Here is a 19,230-nt window from a genome sequence, read left to right as displayed (position 1 = left end):
GATTCACTAGAACCCTGTATCCCCGTCTAGTTTTTATACTTGGCAATAGTAGATCACGCTCCAAGCTGCAATCAGAAGGTGGCGTTATAGAAAAGCTTAATGGTGGTAGTGGTAGGATTATTGGTAATTTCAAAGATGGTATGGTGGTAGTGTATGCCGAGAAAGACGTTGCCACCATTAATATTAGTGTTTTCATACAATCGTGAAGCATTCATTGAGCGTGTTTTAATTTTGCGTCGAAAGTTGAAAAAGGCGCAGAAGTAAATTAAGTTACTTCTACGTCTACTGTTCCAAATGGGATTTCAGAAGTGTAGAAGCTCCTGTTTACACACTCAACAGACAGAACAACTCTAGTCTAGTCTCGATGTAAAATTGGTGAATAGAACATCTCTTTGATACGATAGTCTGGTCTGGTTCTCAAAACACGGGATTTTTTCATTAGCGGTTGAGGGACATGATAGGTTAATGATATATTTGACTGTACTAAAATACTTAATGGGATACATGGTATAACCGTCGTGTTTGTGTTTTGGGGTTCAGGTCTGGAAGCAGGGAAAACAAAAAAATTTGAAAATTCAATACACAACTAGTGGTTTTGCAATGCGTACGTGGTCAAGCCTACTTCAGATGTTTTTCTTTGTTCTTTTTTGTTGCTTGTGTTAGTTATCAAACAAAAAATGGGTTTTAGTCATTTTCGACAGCCTTCGGCTAATGCAATAATTTTTGTCTAATTGTTTAACCGTTAGTTGTAAAATACTATGGTTTAGCTGTTTGGGAATGGTGTTAGTTAGCAATTGCAAAATAACCCATACTTGAGCTGCTTTGTGCGGCAATGTAATGATGTGAGTTAGCTTTATCATATGCCTGGGGTAGACTATACCCCACGTTCCCTGCTCGCAAGACCCGAGAAAGTTAATTTACTTGTGTTCATTTTCCCCATTTCGTGTTTATGCAATGTAATCATTCATTTGTGAATCATCAATTACTCTAAATAAAACAATGCTCCCGGACACATGTTACCCTCTTAGAGGAATTATTATATGAATCTTTTTCTACCAGGTTTGTAACGGTGGATTGCTAATTTTTCCTCATGTTGGCTTCTCTCCAAAATACCCCTCTTTATTTAGCTTATTAATATCAATTATCACAATTCACCCTCATTTCACTAAAGATTCTCATCTCCCTATCCTTGGCTACATTTTGTTGCTTAAGGAAGAGCTACTTTAAGACATATAACTTCATCTTCCCTGCAGGAACCTCATTATAGTATATTTCATGGTAATCTTATTAACTTGGTGTTTGGGTTGTTTTGTGCGTGTAGGTGAAAGGTGCAACATCATAATATCATGGGTAACACGAATGGTGAATACTCAAATAGTCCACGGCATCGTATACAAAGAAAATACGAGAGAACTGTGGGAAGATTTGTATGAAAGATTTTCAAAAGGTAATCAATTTAGGATTTTAGATTTTCTATAGAAAATACACTCTACAAGCCAGAGTGAACGTAGTGTTACCGAGTTTTTCATTCATTTAAAGATTTTATGGGAAGAGTTCGAGTCTTTAAGACCAAATCCTGATTGTGTGTGTGAGGTTAAATGTAAATGTGCCTTGATCAAGAAAATTGTGAAACACGGGGAATTAGATTGTGTTATGTTTCTTGAAGGGTTTGAACGACTACTTTGCAATAGTGAAAACACAAATTTTACTCATGGAATCGTTGTCAAATGTGAGTCATGTTTTCTTTTGTCATTCAACATAATGAAAACTGAGTGGAAATGTCATGATCAATAACAAAGCTTTATTGAACACTTCTGAAAATCAAAAGCATACATCAAAATGGAGGTTGAAAGCCATAAGGTAGAGGGAAAAATCAAAATCAAAGTAATGGTAAACAATGTATCTATTGTCATAAACTTTATCATACAATTGATGAGAGCTAATCCAAACATGAATTCCCTATGTGGTATAAGCAAAAAAATGAAAGAACTGAGAGGGTTATCAACAAAATTGTTATGGATAAAATGACCAAAAACGAATAAAATGATAAAAAAGATCAACAAGTCTTTGAATATAAAACAAGTCATTTTACATAGGATCAGGTACATTAGATTATAAAAATTATTCAAGAAACAAAGGTTGACTCCACACAACATAAGGTGAACAATGGTTGAATGTGTTTTTCTCATGTGGATATTTACCAAAGTCCTACATTGAGTAATATGAAGAAGGAAGAAACATTAAACTACTATACAAACAAAGAGTTGATTTAAGTCTCTTGGGTGTATAGGGGACTTGAGTAGTTATGTATCATGAGAGAATTTTCATTTTTATTCTTGTAAAAGTTGCATGAGAGAGTTTGCAATTTTATTATTGTAAAATTTTCATGAAGGTTTGAAATTTTCTTCTAACAAAAAATGCATGTTGAGTTTTATTGTATGCTTTTATTCATACTCTTATTTATGGGTGTGGTTTTGATATAAAAGATTAATCCTATTATGTGATTCCTAATAATGGTATCAAGACTTGGTTATAATCAAGATGAGAAACTTGGTATGCTGGGTAAGGTCAACATTGTGTCATCTGCCTTTAGATAGAGGTTAATTCTAATGATTTTTTTGTGTGCAATGACTTTGTTAAAGTTAAATATTCCTTTATTTGAGGTAGTACTGATCGATGCATGGTGGAGGCTAACTTAGTTGATGTGGTGACTTAGTGATGAATTCCACCTTAAATATCGTTGAGTTACTGGTAGCAATAACATGGAAGTTGTTGACAACGAGTCTGAGGTGCAAGGCGATGATGATTGATGATTGGGAAGGATTGTCATTGTTAATAAGTCCGTACAGGTCACCAATGACAAGAGCAGATTTGTTGACAATATGTGTCAAACATTCACATAAAAACGTGAAGAAGAAGACAAAAAAATGATGATGCTGGAGTATCTAATGATCATGGTCTTCATGTCACTAACACATTACTTCATTATTTTCATTTCTTGTTAAAACTAAACTCATTTTCATTGTTATTTTGAACTCAATTAATAGAGCTAAGAAACTTAAAAAAGATAAAAACTTGATGAAGAGAAATAGTTGACTAAGAAAAACAACTCAAAATTTGTGGACTATTTCTTTTTTCTAATTGATATTGTTTACTATTTCTTTTACCTAATTAATATAATTTTTATATTCTCCAGTCTTTTATACTATTTCGTATTTTTAGATTTTGAAAATTAGGAAATTTTTTGTATTGCTCCAGATTTTTTAGAAAATTATTGAGATAGATAACTTTTTAAAAAAAATATATACATTATGAATAACCTGGAAGGACTTTGATAAGAAGTCATGCTCCAATATACGGTTTTAAATTCCTTATTCAATATTATCGAGGTCATACTTGTTAACATGATTTCAATTTTTGTTAGAATACATGTTTGACAAGTTCTTCTTTGCACCATATCAATTTCAGGATAAATTCTCTATCTAGCACCATTTAGATTTTTATTTCCCTAATTAACATCCTTTTGTTTTTGTTTCCCTATCTAGCACCCTTTTGTTTTTATTTCCCTATTTAGCACCCTTTTATTTTTTATTTCCCTATCTAGCACCATTTCAAAAATAAATAAATAAATAATAATTTATTTATTTTTTGATAATTTTAATTTTGAATGCATTAAAAAATAATATTTTTAATTTTTAAAATAGTTAGAAATATAATTAATGAATAAAGAAATGAGTTTTTATAAAATAAAATTAAAAATATTAAAATGTTTAGTTTAAAATTATTTTTTTTAAGAATGAAGAAAATAAAAAATTAAACCCTACAACAACATAAAAAATATTCGATTAATTACAAAAAAAACAAAGTCAATTAGTATTAATTAATAGTAGATACACAAGTAATATTGAAGTGTCTATCCTAAATGCAAAATTCTAAAAAAAAAAATTAATGCAAATGTTACACTTAATGCTTAAAAATGAGAAGAAAAAAATGAAAAAAAAAGTCTAGAAAATAAAAACAGCAACAATAAAAAAAAAGAATGGTAGAAAAAAATAATAACTAAAAACATAAAAGATATAAAATAAAGGCAAAACAAATTAAGATAAAGATAAAAGATATAAAAACAAATCCAAATAAGATAAATATAAGAGATATAAGACGATACTAAATAAATATATGTTGATCATAAAAATGAAAATAAATGAAAGATGATAATTCATTTAATATTTTCTTCAATGGTACATTAAATAATTTGTGCAAAATGAAACATAATTAATGACGAGAAGTGCACAATCCAGTAATGTCGAGACATATTCTTTATGTGTGTCTTGGTGATTGACAATATGAACATTTTTTTTTCCGATTATGTTGTTCTTTTATGTCCATATAATTAACAATCCTGTATTTTTTTACTTGAAATTAACATAATTACATCACCAATAATAATAAAAATAAATACTAATTTATGTTTATATATTCAACTTTCATGTTGTTGTAGAGTTTAATTTTTTATTTTATTCATTATTAAAAAAATAATTTTTAAACTAAACATTTTAAATTTATTACTTTTTTATTTTCTAAAAACACATTCCGATTATATTTCTAACTATTTTAAATATTAAAAATATTTATTTTTTAATGCATTCAAAATTAAAACTATCAAAAAAAATAAAATTATTATTTTTTAATTTATTTTTGAAATGGTGCTAGATAGGGAAATAAAAAATAAAAGGATGCTAGATAGGGAAATAAAAATAAAAGAGTACTAGATAGGGAAATAAAAATAAAAGAGTGCTAGTTAGGAAAATAAAAGTATAAATGGTGCTAGATAGGGAATTAACCCTCAATTTCAACCTGCACCCTATCATCTTTTAAATTTTCCAAAATTATACTTTATTCCGGTTGAAAATCCAAAATTCAAAAAATATAATTCAAAAGTAAAAATTTTTGTTATAGAAAAAAATCTAAAATGCAAAAAATACATTATAGAAAGAGAAATTCTAGAATACAAAATGTATTATTTAGTTTCTAAATTGGTATCTAATTAGCAACCAAAGTTTTAACTACCAATTATTTAGTTTCTAAATTTGGTCTCTAAAACCTTGGTTGCTAATTAGATACCAATTTAAAAACTATTTAACAATAATAGAAACTAATTTAGAAACCAATTTTTTTTTAGTTTCTAAAATGGTCTCTAATTTAGTTACTATTGCAACTAATTATTTTGGTATCTAAAAATTGGTTTCTATTTCATGATTTTCTTGTAGTGTGAACAATGGTTGAATGTGTTTTTCTCGTGTGGATATTTACCAAAGTTCTATATTGAGTAATATGAAGAAGGAAGAAACATTAAACTACTATACAAATGAAGAGTTGATTCAAGTCTCTTGGGTGTATAGGGGACTTGAGTAATTGTGTATCATGAGAGAGTTTTAAATTTTATTCTTGTAAAAGTTGCATGAGAGAGTTTGCAATTTTTTTATTGTAAAATTTTCATGAAGGTTTGAAATTTTCTTCTAACAAAAAATGCATGTTGAGTTTTATTGTATGCTTTTATTCATACTCTTATTTATGGGTGTGGCTTTTAAGTTTTTGCTATAAAAGATTAATCCTATTATGTGATTCCTAATAATGGTATCAAGACTTGGTTATAATCAAGATGAGCAACTTGGTATGCTGGGTAAGGTCAACGTTGATTCATCTGCCTTTAGATAGAGGTTAATTCTGATGATTTTTATTTGTGCAATGACTTTGTTGAAGTTAAATGTTCCTTTATTTGAGGTAGTACTGATGGATGCGTGGTGGGGACTGAGTTAGTTGATGTGGTGGCTTAGTGATGGATTCCACCTTAAATATCGTTGAGTTACTGGTGGCAATAACATGGAAGTTGTTGACAACGAGTCTGAGGTGCAAGGCGATGAAGATTGATGATTGAGAAGGATTGTCATTGTTAATGAGTCCGTACAGGTCATCAATGACAAAAGCGGATTTGTTCACAGTGTATGTCAGACGTTCACATCAAAACGTGAAGGGGAAGATGAAAAAGTGACGATGTTGGAGTATCTGATGAACATGGTCTTAATGTCACTAACACATTTCTTCATTATCTTCATCTCTTGTTCAAACTAAACTCATTTTCATTGTTATTTTGAACTCAATTAATTGAGCTAAGAAACTTCAAAAGAAATAAAAACTTGATGAAGAGAAATGGTTGACTAAGAAAAAAAACTCTCAAAATTTGTTGACTATTTCTTTCTTCTAATTGATATAGTTTACTATTTCTTTTACCTAATTGATATAATTTTTATATTCTCTAGTCATTTATACTATTTGGTATCTTTAGATTTTAAAAGTTAGGAAAAAAAATTGTATTGCTCCAAATTTTTTAGAAAATTATTGAGATAGATAATTTTTTTAAAAAAATAAACATTATGAATAACCTGAATGACGACTTTGATAAGAAGAAGTCATGCTCCAATACACGATTTTAATTTCTTTTTTCAATACTCTTGAGGTCATACTTGTTAACATGATTTCAATTTTTGTTAGAATACATGTTTGACAAGTTCTTCTTGCACCAAGTCAAAATTTCGTTATAGAAAAGAAAATCCAAAATGCAAAAAATACATTGTAAAAAAGAAAATCCAGAATACAAAATCTGAAAATATATTATGAAAAAAATTTTCAAAATTCAAAAATGTGTTCTGAAAACCTAAATTCAGAAATTTATTATGAAAAAAAAAAATCAGAACATGACATTTGAAAATGCATTTTGGAAAAGAATTTATGGAATTCAAAAAAATATTTCCTGAAAAAGGGTTTTAGAAATATTTTTTTTATTTATATCATCCTTTTATTTAAGGTTATTTTCGTTAATTGTAAGAGTATTTTTTTTTAATCAATTTGCCTACATGTTTGCGTGTGTTATTTTTATTTGTTTGTATTTTTTTATTTGTTAGGTTTTGTACACATTTTTTAATTGATAATGAAAATAAAATAGATAGATTGTTGACACAACTATCTTAGATATTGTTTATTTGGGAAATATTTTTTTTCCACTATGGTTAATAAATTAAAATTTTATATTATTTGAACAAAATTAGAGAAAATTAAAAAAATGAGTAAAGAAGGTTATTATTCAATTAAAATCAATTCAAATTAATGAAGAAATAAATATTATAATATATACACTATAAAATTAATTTCTTTACTTATTATCTTCATTTTAATAATTTTTTTAATTTATTTTAAATTGATTCATCAATTTCATTATAAAGAAAAGTAGTAATTATTATGTTTTTCATTGTTTACGTCGAAATTAAAAGAACAAGAAAATATTATATAAATGGATGAAAAAGTTTAATGTAAGTTAAAAAAATTATATTTTATTTAGTTGAACAAGTTTTTTTTAAAATTCCATTCAATTAATATCACCTTTTAATTTATTAATAAAATTTAATTTGGATAAAAAAAGTATTTTCTAAATAAAAAACCCCCTCTAAATAGGACGTCTAAATAACCCCTGAAGTGATATTTATAAGTATAACTTCAATGAGAAGAAACTATAAACAGAAAAACATAAAAAAAAAGTTATAAAAATTGTTAAAATCGTGTAATGAAACATTTTTTTAAAGTTGTGATTTCTAAAAACAAAAATACATAAAGATGAAATTCAACTACTTAGTCAAACATTTCTTTATAGGACAGAAGCATGAAGCAAACTTATATATCTGCTGCTTAAACATAAACTAACATAGAAAATTACTAGTTCAGCTTCTGTCTTGCTACCTTAACAGCACGAGAAAATATAACAACTGAAACAGAAGACAAACAAATAAAGTAAAAAGCACATGATTCATGAACACTGCAACATTTCCTTGACAGAGAAAATTCAAGCAGAATTGGAAGTGGGACAAGGAGGAATTGCTATGTCCGTGACCCCTTCTAACATCAATACGACACTCTTCATTGTTGGGCGAAGAAAAGGTTCATCTTGGATACACCAAAGTGCCACTTTAAGCATATTTTCCACAGCAGTTTTGTCATCCACGACTTCCCAAGGAAAAAGCTTATTGAGTTTTCCTGCAACAAAACAGTTATAAGCCCAGGTGGAGAGCATAACCGCCTCAGGTTCAGAGACATGAACTTCGAAGTTTCTTCTGCAACATAGAATTTCCAACAGCATTATTCCGTAGCTATAAACATCAGTCTTGACAGATATGGGGACATTCTTGTTCCATTCAGGGGCCACGTACCCTCTTGTCCCTCTAGCCCTTGTCATGGTTCTGGTTTGATCGGGCATGAGAAGTTTGGCCAGCCCAAAATCGGATATTTTGGCAGTCCAGAACTCATCCACCAAGATGTTCTCAGGCTTTATGTCACAATGAATGATTGGTGCCTCACACTCTTCATGGAGATACATTATCCCTCTCGCAATCTCCACCGCTATTCTTACTCTCTCATCCCACTCTGGACGTCTCTGACTTTTACCCACGAAGATAAGGTTTCCAAGGGAACCATTGGACATGTACTCATACACCAGAAGCCTTTTAGAACCCTCCGCACAGAAACCCAACAAACGAACTAGATTCCTGTGACGGGTTTTCCCAATGGCTCTCATTTCTGCTTGGAACTCGCTTTCTCCTTCTTCCACTAACTTCTCCAGTCTCTTCACAGCAATCAACCTCTTACCTTTCTCCAACGCCCCCTTGTAAACTGCTCCGAAAGACCCTTTTCCCAGTTCTATCTTGAAATTGTTTGTGGCTCTTTTGAGTTCGCTGTATGAAAACCTTCTCAAAGTCACCTCTTCATTCAGGCCCAAGTTCCCAGTTTCCTTCAATCTTTTATATTTCAAAAGCCGAATCTTGTACATGTAGTGGCTGGAGATGACAATGGTTGAACATAAAAGCAGAGAAAAAATGGATGTAATGACAATAATATGCACCGTTGCTTTATTACTTGTTACTTTGATTGGTGGTTGTTCAGGCACAGGATTATCGCTCCCTGTCCGATTGCTGAGGCTGTCTCCCACTTTCCACAATAGCATTCCCACTTTCCACGATTGCAATCTGCTACCATCATTTTCTATTGTCCATCTGAGATATCTCAAAGGCAGCCTCTGTTTCATGCAGTTTGTACCGTCGTAAGATGCAGCCTCACAATTGCAATCAGCCAAGCAAGTAGCGGAGCACTCTTGTTGTGACATTTCATTCTTTAAATAAGGACCATCCACCAATGCAATATTCTCCTTCGACTTCATCTCATAAGAGGTTGTGCTGTCTTTCTTCCCCCTACAATCTTCCTTCGGAAAGCTCCTTTTGCAGCCCAGAGTGGAGTCGTTTGGATGTATGGAGATAAAACCCGAAAGACAAGAGCATACTGGTTGATCATCAACGTATGTGCAATAGCTGTTGAAGCCACAAAAACCTTTTACTAAACACATGTCTCTATCCTGCGGCCAATGTGCCAAATTTTTGATACTACCATTCTTAAAATGAGCATACAGATGAAATAACCCATCATAATTCAGGGTTGCACGATAGATGATCTGGTTCCCATCATCACTGACTACACTTAGAACATTCATAGTTCTCCCATCACTGCTTTCATTCACAATCCGCAGTGTACCATTTTGGTCGATATACCGCTGAGTATCCTTAAAAGGATTACGAGCAAAATAATTATAATTAATGATCCGGTAAGCATTCGTTACTGTGTCTGTTGTGTCCACTGGATACAGAACAAGATTTCCGTCATCCTGCACCTTTATACGAAACCGTCCACTTGAGTGGTTGTTCTCTGATGAACTGCACACCAGTTGATGCCCATTTGGAAGAGATTGACCACCTAACAAAGTATCTGTTGGGTAATCGAAACTCTGCCATATGATGTTGTTATTATTGCTGTAGAGCACAAAGTTTCCAGAATCAAGCACGGAGGCAGAGAGAGCTTTTGCACTGGAATTATCCGCAATAACCTTCTCTTCTCCTTGCTCGTCTGTCAGTACGAGTTTACCATCCATATTTAGTTGTAGCTTCGCACCTGAGGTTACTGGAGGATCGTTCCGTTGCGCAGTCCATACCACTGTCTTGTTCTCCCCGCTAACCAGCCAAATTGCAACGACAAAACCACCACCTTGTTCTTGTGGATAAAAACCAAATGCAAATTGAGCAGAAGGAGAAAGCCAGAAAGCATTAGTAGTAGTACTCTTTGGTTCAAGTGTGGCACCGAGTGCTATCTGCTGCGTTTCAACTCTTGTGGCCAAAGACATGAGAAACAGGCAGGTAATAATAATCACAGCAATGATGTCCATAACATTAGAACTTGATGATTTCAGCCTGAGAAACCAGAAGCAAGGTCCTTATTTTCTATTTCACTGCCCTTGCCTGGTTTACATTTAGGCAAATGGTCTCCCAATACTTGCTTTTTCGGGCTCATTTTATCAAATCAATATGCAAGACTTCTTATGCTCAAGTCTTTCAATCACCAAGTCAACAAAAGAATGAAACACACAAGAAACAATTTCTTCATAAATTATCACGAAATTGGTCAGGACCATGTATTAAATGCCAGTTCAGCAAATATATAAATCACTTTTATTTAAATTTAGAATAAAATATTTTGTGACAGACGAGGAAATATTTTGTCCAAGAGTTTTTCATGGTGTTAAGTATTGACTACAATCCCTCTCATAAACCTTATTTGTTCATTCTCTCTCTTCTGTTCCTACCACATCGTTTCCGCCGCGATTACATCAACTTTACGCAGGAATGCTGTTAGCCACAAGTTATAATTTCCGTATGAGATATGCAATTTGGAGCGAGTAAACTGGGTTTAGTGGTCCACAACTTTTCTGTCTGAAAGAAGTCACACGGTGGTAAGTGAGCAATTGATAACCTTCTTTTTCAAATTGCAATCTACATTTAAAATCCATATTTATTGATCTGTTTTGGTTGTGAAAGGATTATTATAGTACACTAATTGAATCTTCAAAATTTTCAATTTATTATATATTTAAGGAAAAAGAAAAAAACCCAAATAAAATGGAAACTAAAGACTTATTCAAACCTACTACGAAAATTAAAGTCTTTTATTCCATGAACTTTGAAGGTGGCAAGCTGCGAGTGGAGAGAAGACATAAGAAAAGAACTGAAGATGAAAATGAAACTACAGTAGTGCAGACACAGAGCAATGAAAGAAGATGCTCCTAGGAATATTTAATAATGGGGGTGGGTTGGAGAGGGAGGAATTGGAATATCTTTCAATCCCTCCAACATCAAGATGATATTCTTTATCAAAGGACGAAGAGAAGGAGTGTCTTGCACACACCACAACCCCACTTTCACCATTCTTTCCATTATCTTCCACTCTACAACTTCATCCTCCTTCACAACCCTATTTAATTGCCCTTCAACAAAACATTTATATACCCAGCTGGAAAGAAGTATCTCCTCTTCTGAGGAAACATTCATTTCTATGCTGCGTCTGCGGCACACAATCTCCAGCACCACCATTCCAAAACTGTAAATGTCAAATTTTACAGACACTGGTGCATCCTTCTGCCATTCAGGTGCCAAGTACTTTCTTGTCCCATCATCCTCTTTTCTCATTCTTGAATGGTCAGACTTCTTTATTAGTTTTGCAAATCCAAAATCAGAGATCTTTGCAGTCCACGTTTCATCAAGTAGTATATTTCCAGGATTTATATTGCAATGGATAATGCGGACCTCGCACTCATCGTGTAGATAAAGGACTCCTCTAGCAACATCCAATGCAATTTTTAGTCTGTCTCTCCAGGATATTTGTTTCTCATCATCGAAGAGAAGACTTCCAAGAGACCCGTTTCTTACGTATTCGTAAACAAGAAGACTCCTAGCTCCATCTATGCAAAAACCAATGAGCTTAACCAAATTCCTATGATGTGTTCGAGCAATGGAAGTAATCTCATTTCGAAATACCCTCTCCCCATCATCCTCAGCAACTCTCTCCAATCTCTTTACAGCGATACTTGTGTCGTCACCTGTTTCGCCTCTGTAAACCGCTCCAAATGATCCTCTCCCTATCTCTTCCGTGAACCCTCCAGTGTATTTGACAAGTTCATCGAAAGAAAATGAACGCAGAGAACATTCTCCAGTAAATCCCAGGTTCTCACTTGCAGCCAACGTTCTATACTTATGCAGATTCCGCTTGTAAGTGATGAAAACGGAGACTGCAAATATCAAAGATAAGAATGAAATGGAACCCAAAGTAAAGGCTAGAATCATTATCAGACTTTTCTTGTTATCCGTAACCACCTTGAATTTAGGCTTCTGAGAGGAGTTGGTTGAAATTGGATTTTGGAGGATTCCGAAAGAATTCTTGAAGAGTGCCACGATGGATGAGTTTTGAAGCCGTCTGCCATATGTTAGCGGGAGTGCGTATTTTTGGCAGGTTCCATTTGAATATAATACCGCCGTGCAATCACAATCATCCAATAAAGACTTCTCGCACTCTTTCTTCCTCATCGGTATGACAGAATATGGACTATCAGCCCAATACACACCCTCCAACTGAGTAATATTATACATAATATTGCTTTGGCAACCATCTTCTGCATAGGCCAGTACGCAGTCCCGAGACACGTTACGACTGCTGTTGGAGGGGACGAAACCAGGAAAACACTGACACACCTCATCGCCTGTTACGTTTGAGCAATAACTATTAAACCCACAAAACCCCTTGATTTGACATGCCTCAATCGAGGTTCTCCACAGTACTCGGACATGTGTAGAACCACTACTGTCCTCAAATTGGTGCTCATACAGTATAAAGTTCCCGTCTGCAGCAAGTGTTGCACGGTAGATTGAATTGTGTTGTCTGATTTTGTTTCCAGGGCTACTGTTATTATACAAACACGCAATCTCATCATTAAAGCAAAGATAGCCCGTGACATTCAGCCTGAGCTGTGTGAAAGGTTTAGACCAAGTGTTTGAAGCCCAGTAAGCATCATCCGCAGATGCTGCGCTGTTGACGGGATAGGCAACGAGGTTTGCATCTCCTTGCAAGACGATAAAGAAAGCTCCACTGGAATGGTCTGTTTGGGACAGACTGGAAACCAGTTTGACGTCGGTAACTAAACTCTGACCTCCTAGTAAAGTGTCAGTTGGATGATCAAAGCTTTGCCAAACAACAGTACTGCCATTGTCGGTATAGAGCACAAAGTTGCCAGAATCAAGCATAGATGCTGAAGTTGCATTAGTAGGTGAAATGAGAGCATAGCCTTCTCTCCCACTCGGGAAAAGCCGCAGACCAGTGGTGGTGATATTCAACGTTGAATTTGCGGGGAGTGGGAAGCTATCACGGTTAGCTGTCCAGACAATAGTATTTTGAGGTGGACTAGCAGCACTAATCAGCCATATACCCACTGCAAAGCCAGTGCCTTGTGGGTAAAAGCCAAAAGCAAAATGGCCAGAAGGTGATACCCATGAACTATGATTCCCAAGTTCAGCAGAGAGCCAAGACCCTGCCTCTATGATGCTCTCACCTTGTTTTGCAAATAGCATGCATAACAGCGACAACAGAAGGGCTAGGAAGGCCATAGGATTTGGAAACTGAAACAAAAGTTGTAGCTTATCAAACTCAAACAAAACTTTATGACAGAGATTACTTCCGGTGATTTCAGAGTTGACCGACTTTCATCATGCAGTGGTCCAGTCCCCCCGCCAAAGACGTTTGGTAGCCATAGAATTTATCTTTGAATATATGGAGAAGAAATAAAGTAAATGGAAATTGCCGATTCTTTAATTGGTGAGAGTGGAAAGTCCGAACTACTTCACACGTTCAATCCATCTTAATCATAAAATATTTATGAAAATATATAAAAAAATATACATATTTAATATTTTTATTTTACTTTTATTTTTATTTTAAAATAAAAAACTATAAATTTATTTTAAAATATACAAATTTCTTCCGATTCTATCTTTATTTAATATAACTCATTTTAGTAGTACAATGAAATATTTTGTCATTTTATATTAATTACTTAAAAAATATAAATGTACCGTTTTTATAGACAAATTGACTTTTCAATCTTTTCTTAAATTTTTTATTTTAAGACAATAACAAGAAAAAAAAAGAATACTCTCACAAGTTTTTACACCAAATCTTACATATCAAATAAAGTAATCTTTATTTCCAATAACTATTTTCACTCCATTTCAAGCAACTACATTTTTTGGTAAAATCATACCATTATTTTTTTGTATCTACCATGAAGTCAATCTTAACTTTAACGTGAAACTCATCACACTCTCCGATCCAAAAATTACCAATGGAAGAAGAAAAAAAACTTAAAGAAGTAGAGAGACTCAAAACAAATAAAAAGAAAAAAGAAGTTGTTTAATCAATTCATCATTTTTTTTATATATTATTTTTTGTTTCACTACAAGAAAAACGCGAATTACATACAGATTTTTTCCGTATGTAAATATTAGCAGTGAATGGGATTCGAAGCCAGATTCCTTCAGCAATCTTTCAACAACCAAGTAAAATTTAACCACTACACTAAGCAAATTCTTTAGTTTTATTATGATTTTTATTATACTTATTATTATTAATAATACTAACAATATTAATAATATTAATAATACTAACAATATTAATAATATTAATAATACTAACAATATTAATAATATTAATAATACTAACAATATTAATAATATTAATAATACTAACAATACTAACAATATTAATAATACTAACAATACTAACAATATTAATAATACTAACAATATTAATAATACTAACAATATTAACAATACTAATAATACTAATAATATTAATAATACTAACAATATTAATAATACTAAAAATATTAATAATATTAATAATACTAATAATACTAATAATAATAATAATACTAACAATATTAATGATACTAACAATATTAACATATGAATCACATTTAATTTATCTATAATCTACTTGAATCTAAACATAATTTATTATATTATCTATTAGTATGAATCAAATTTAATATATGTCATACTCATAGTCATCATATTACCTATTACATTAAAATCAACTATCATATTAATTATTATTTTACGATCATATTGACTTAATTAAGTTCATTATAGGTAGTTGGTTTTACTTGTGTGTTATATATAGTAAAGAATATTGTCAACAAACAATATTATCTTTTAACATAAAATGATGACTTTTACATTAACTATTAATTAAATCTCTAATACAGATTACTAGTTAGCATATCATTATAGTTTAAACTATATTAATTATTCCATAAATCTATGTAAAAAGTTGTTACTAAACAACCCTTTCTACTAATATATAAATCATAATGACAAAGTGATTAAATAATTTATAATTTAAAATATTTTAAAAATTATACATTATATCAATTTTAATCTATGTAAGTAAATATTTAAAAATAAGATTTTTTTTATCGACAAAGAATAAAAAAAATTAAACAAAACATTTTAAGGATATTTCAATCCTTATACAAGAATCTCAAATCAAAAAAGAAGTGTAAGATACAAGCACCTATATAGCCATCTAACAAAAACTTCACAACTACCTATAATAACCTATATTTGAAAATAAGATATCAAATAATTTTATATTAATATATATATATATATAATATGAAAGTAAATTTAAATTTAACCATGAGTTTTCAAAAATTAATGATTAAATAAAGAAATATATTAATCAATATATATGTATTTATAGTATTAAAGTTATATTAATATTATATAATTTCTTCCTTTTTCTCTCTATCTATCTATATCCGGATAAAAGTAATATTACTCAAGTCAAATAAAACTACTATACACACACAATAAATATCTAAATGTATATTTATATCAAAATTAATATTAATAATATGAATATAATATTGATAATATGAATATTAATACTAATAATATTAATACTAATAATATTAATAATAATATTAATAATAATATGAATATTAATACTAATAATAATAATAATAATAATATTAATAAATATTAATAATATGAATATAATGTTAATAATAATATTAATTATAACATTAATAAATATTAATAAATATTAATAATATGAATATAATGTTAATAATAATATTAATTATAACATTAATAAATATTAATAATATTAATAATAATATTAATAAATAATAATAATATAAATATAATTTATTTTATTATTATTATTAATAATAATTATATTAATATGTATAAATTATATTAATATGTATAAATTATATTAATATGTATAAATTATATTAATATGTATAAATTATATTATATGTATAAATTATATTAATATGTATAAATTATATTAATATGTATAAATTATATTATATGTATAAATTATATTAATATGTATAAATTATATTAATATGTATAAATTATATTAATATGTATAAGTATAATAAAAATGATAATATGACCAAAGAACTTGTCTGGTCTAGTGGTCAATGCTTTCCTGGGTCACTAGAAAGACTTGGGTTCGAATCCTGACTGTTGTAGATTGCTTGTAACATTATTTGGAGTTTGGTTTCGAGTCCTATGGGCTCGGGTTCGAGTCCTAGCCAGTGCAAAATGGCCTCTAGGATTAATAAAAAATATAGATAGTGATAAATAATAATTTGTAATAATGAAAAATTATTTTTTTTTTTTTTTTTACATTACATACGGATTTTGACTATGTAATTCCAATTTTTCTTGTAGTGTTTTTCACTTTCGAGTGATCCAAAATTATTTTTGTATGTATATTAAATTTCTATTGTGAAAATTAAGTAAAAGAGAAAAATATGGATATACAAGCGTTGTTGCGACTATATTTCCGCTAGTAACATAGGAATTTTTCTTTTATGGAACATTTTATATTCTTATTTTATCATTAATTATATTGTAAAATTAAAAAACTATAACAATATATAAAAAGATATTTTTATTTTACTTTTAATTATATTTTAAAATTAAAATATAAAATGAAAATAAACTATCCAAAATAATTTAAGACAATCATTCCTTTTTTAATGTAACCACTGTTGCTGATTTTTCCCTCCCAAAATATATAGAGACATGAAGTACCAATTTTTTTACTAGTAATACATAATCAAATCCTTTATTTTTTTTGGTAATACATAATCAAACAACTGCATACTACACATGTAAATCATCTACTATTATTTTTATGAGACCACCGTTATTACTTTTTTATTTTCTTAAAATTATAGAGTCACATAAGGCCTCTTTCCTACTTGTATATGTATAAATGAATAATAAAATGAAAATAATCATATTCTCACCTATAAATTTTTAGTTATAAGAAATTAGAAAAACAAAACAATGAGATTTTTTTTTTTTTGTATTTCACTAATCATCACTTTTATACTCACATTTTTTAAATGATTATTTTAAAAGCTTTTTACATATATCTTTTTAAACATTACGTAATTTTCACATTATATTTCCTTGTAAATATACTATTGTATAAAATTGTGTGCTTTTTAAACTTTTCATACATTAATAAAGATTAATTTTATATATTTTGATATCATTACCAAGTGTCATCTTTTAAAAAAAAAATTTAAACTTTATCATATTTTGCAACATTATTTTTTACATATTTTTTAACTTTCATTCTTGTCAACATTTTCATTTATTGTTTAACATTAATTTTACTTATTTAAAAGTTTTCATATAAATATCATCATCTTATAACCTTTTTGTTTTGTTTTTCTATATTTTTAAATCATTACTTTTATGTTCTATTATATTTTTTAAAAAAAATTGGTCGAGATTAAAAAAATAAACATAAAAAATAGTGAGAAAGAATAAAAACACAGTTAAACCAGTAAACATAGAAGAAAAAATTTTAACAGAGGTTATTTAGTAGAGGTTGATATAACCCTAAGAATTGATTTAATTAACGTAACCTTCGTTAAGTTCCAAAGATTATTTAAAAACCTCAGCAAAATAATTGAGGTTTTTTTAATCTTTGTTAAATTTCAAAAGGTTATTTTAAAACCTTGGCAAAATAACATAGGTTTTTAACCTTCATTAAATTTTAAAGATTTATTCTAAAATCTCAGTAAAATAACAAAGTTTTTTTTAATCTTCGTTAAATTCTAAAAATTTATTCTAAATCCTTAGCAAAATAATGGAGTTTTTTTAACCTTCATCAAATTTCAAAAGTTTTTTTCTAAAACTTCAGCAAAATAACAGAGATTTTTTTTTACCTTCGTTAAATTCCAATGATTTATTGTAGAACCTCAATAAAACACTTCAAATTTTTCAAACTTTAATAAATAAATACAAATAAATTTATTTTTAAATAAATAATTAAAAGCTACACAGTTTTAATATATTTTTTATATTTTATAATTAAATTCTCTAAAATTTTGAAAGTGTAACTTTACTTTTCAAATAAATTTTCTAAAGTTTCAATAATTTATTTTAAAAACTCAGCAAAATAACCTTGGATAATAAGTATATCAATAACTAATCTTGGACAATAAGTATATCAACAACTAATCTTGGATAATAAGTATTTCAATAGTATTTGCATATTTTTATAATTGATGGTAGTTGGTTTATATAATTCCTAGTTTTTTTTTACGAACTCATATTTTAAAAAACTTGAATTATTTTGATTTAGTTTTAAAAATACATATATTTTTTGTGCAATTTTAATTGTAATTATAATTCTTAATATTTAATTCTCAGAATTTTGAAATATTTTTAAATTAAGGCCTTTATTTTAAAATGCATCTAATAATTAATTCAATGTGAAGGTGAGAAGTGATAAAATTAATTTCTCTTTGCAATATATACTTACAATGAACACACATGTCTTTGAAGCCCACATCTAATAGATAATACAATTATTTAGGATATATAAAGTAGTAAGGTGATGAAAAGAGCAATATTGGAGTAAGAAGAAGATAGTGTTGTATTTAACATAAGTGCGGTTGAATTGTGATTATTGTTAATACATTCATAAGTTTTATTTTTTTTTAATTCAAATGGTATGTTAATGCATCACTATTCTATTTGTCATTCAAACCATTAAGTTACAAATTATTTTATTATTATTATTATTATTATTCTTATTATTTAAAAGTCACGTTAGTAGTAATTTTTGATTAATTGATATTGTAATTTCACGATGGATAACTATAAAACTCTAATTAAATTTACTTCAAAACTATTATTTTTCAGAAGAATGATTATT

At 29.3% G+C, this 19,230-nt stretch overlaps 2 protein-coding genes across 2 annotated transcripts; both read right to left on the bottom strand.

The window, feature by feature from the left end:
* Positions 1-7,640: 7,640 nt before the first annotated feature.
* On the bottom strand, positions 7,641-10,549 carry LOC137807530 (G-type lectin S-receptor-like serine/threonine-protein kinase LECRK3). The gene has a single exon (XM_068608214.2). The coding sequence runs from the start codon at positions 10,310-10,312 to the stop codon at positions 7,892-7,894; it is 2,421 nt and encodes an 806-aa protein (XP_068464315.2). The 5' UTR covers positions 10,313-10,549; the 3' UTR covers positions 7,641-7,891.
* Positions 10,550-11,069: 520 nt separating this feature from the next.
* Positions 11,070-13,774, bottom strand: LOC150028841 (G-type lectin S-receptor-like serine/threonine-protein kinase LECRK1). The gene has a single exon (XM_090300863.1). The coding sequence runs from the start codon at positions 13,575-13,577 to the stop codon at positions 11,217-11,219; it is 2,361 nt and encodes a 786-aa protein (XP_090156989.1). The 5' UTR covers positions 13,578-13,774; the 3' UTR covers positions 11,070-11,216.
* Positions 13,775-19,230: the final 5,456 nt, after the last annotated feature.

The sequence above is a fragment of the Phaseolus vulgaris genome, chromosome 3 (genome assembly GCF_051622355.1).
Source record: "Phaseolus vulgaris cultivar YP4 chromosome 3, ASM5162235v1, whole genome shotgun sequence".
In the NCBI taxonomy this organism is placed as follows: Eukaryota; Viridiplantae; Streptophyta; class Magnoliopsida; order Fabales; family Fabaceae; genus Phaseolus; species Phaseolus vulgaris.
The sequence above is the reverse complement of the archived record's forward strand: the minus strand, read 5'-3'. Positions and strand labels throughout refer to the sequence as shown.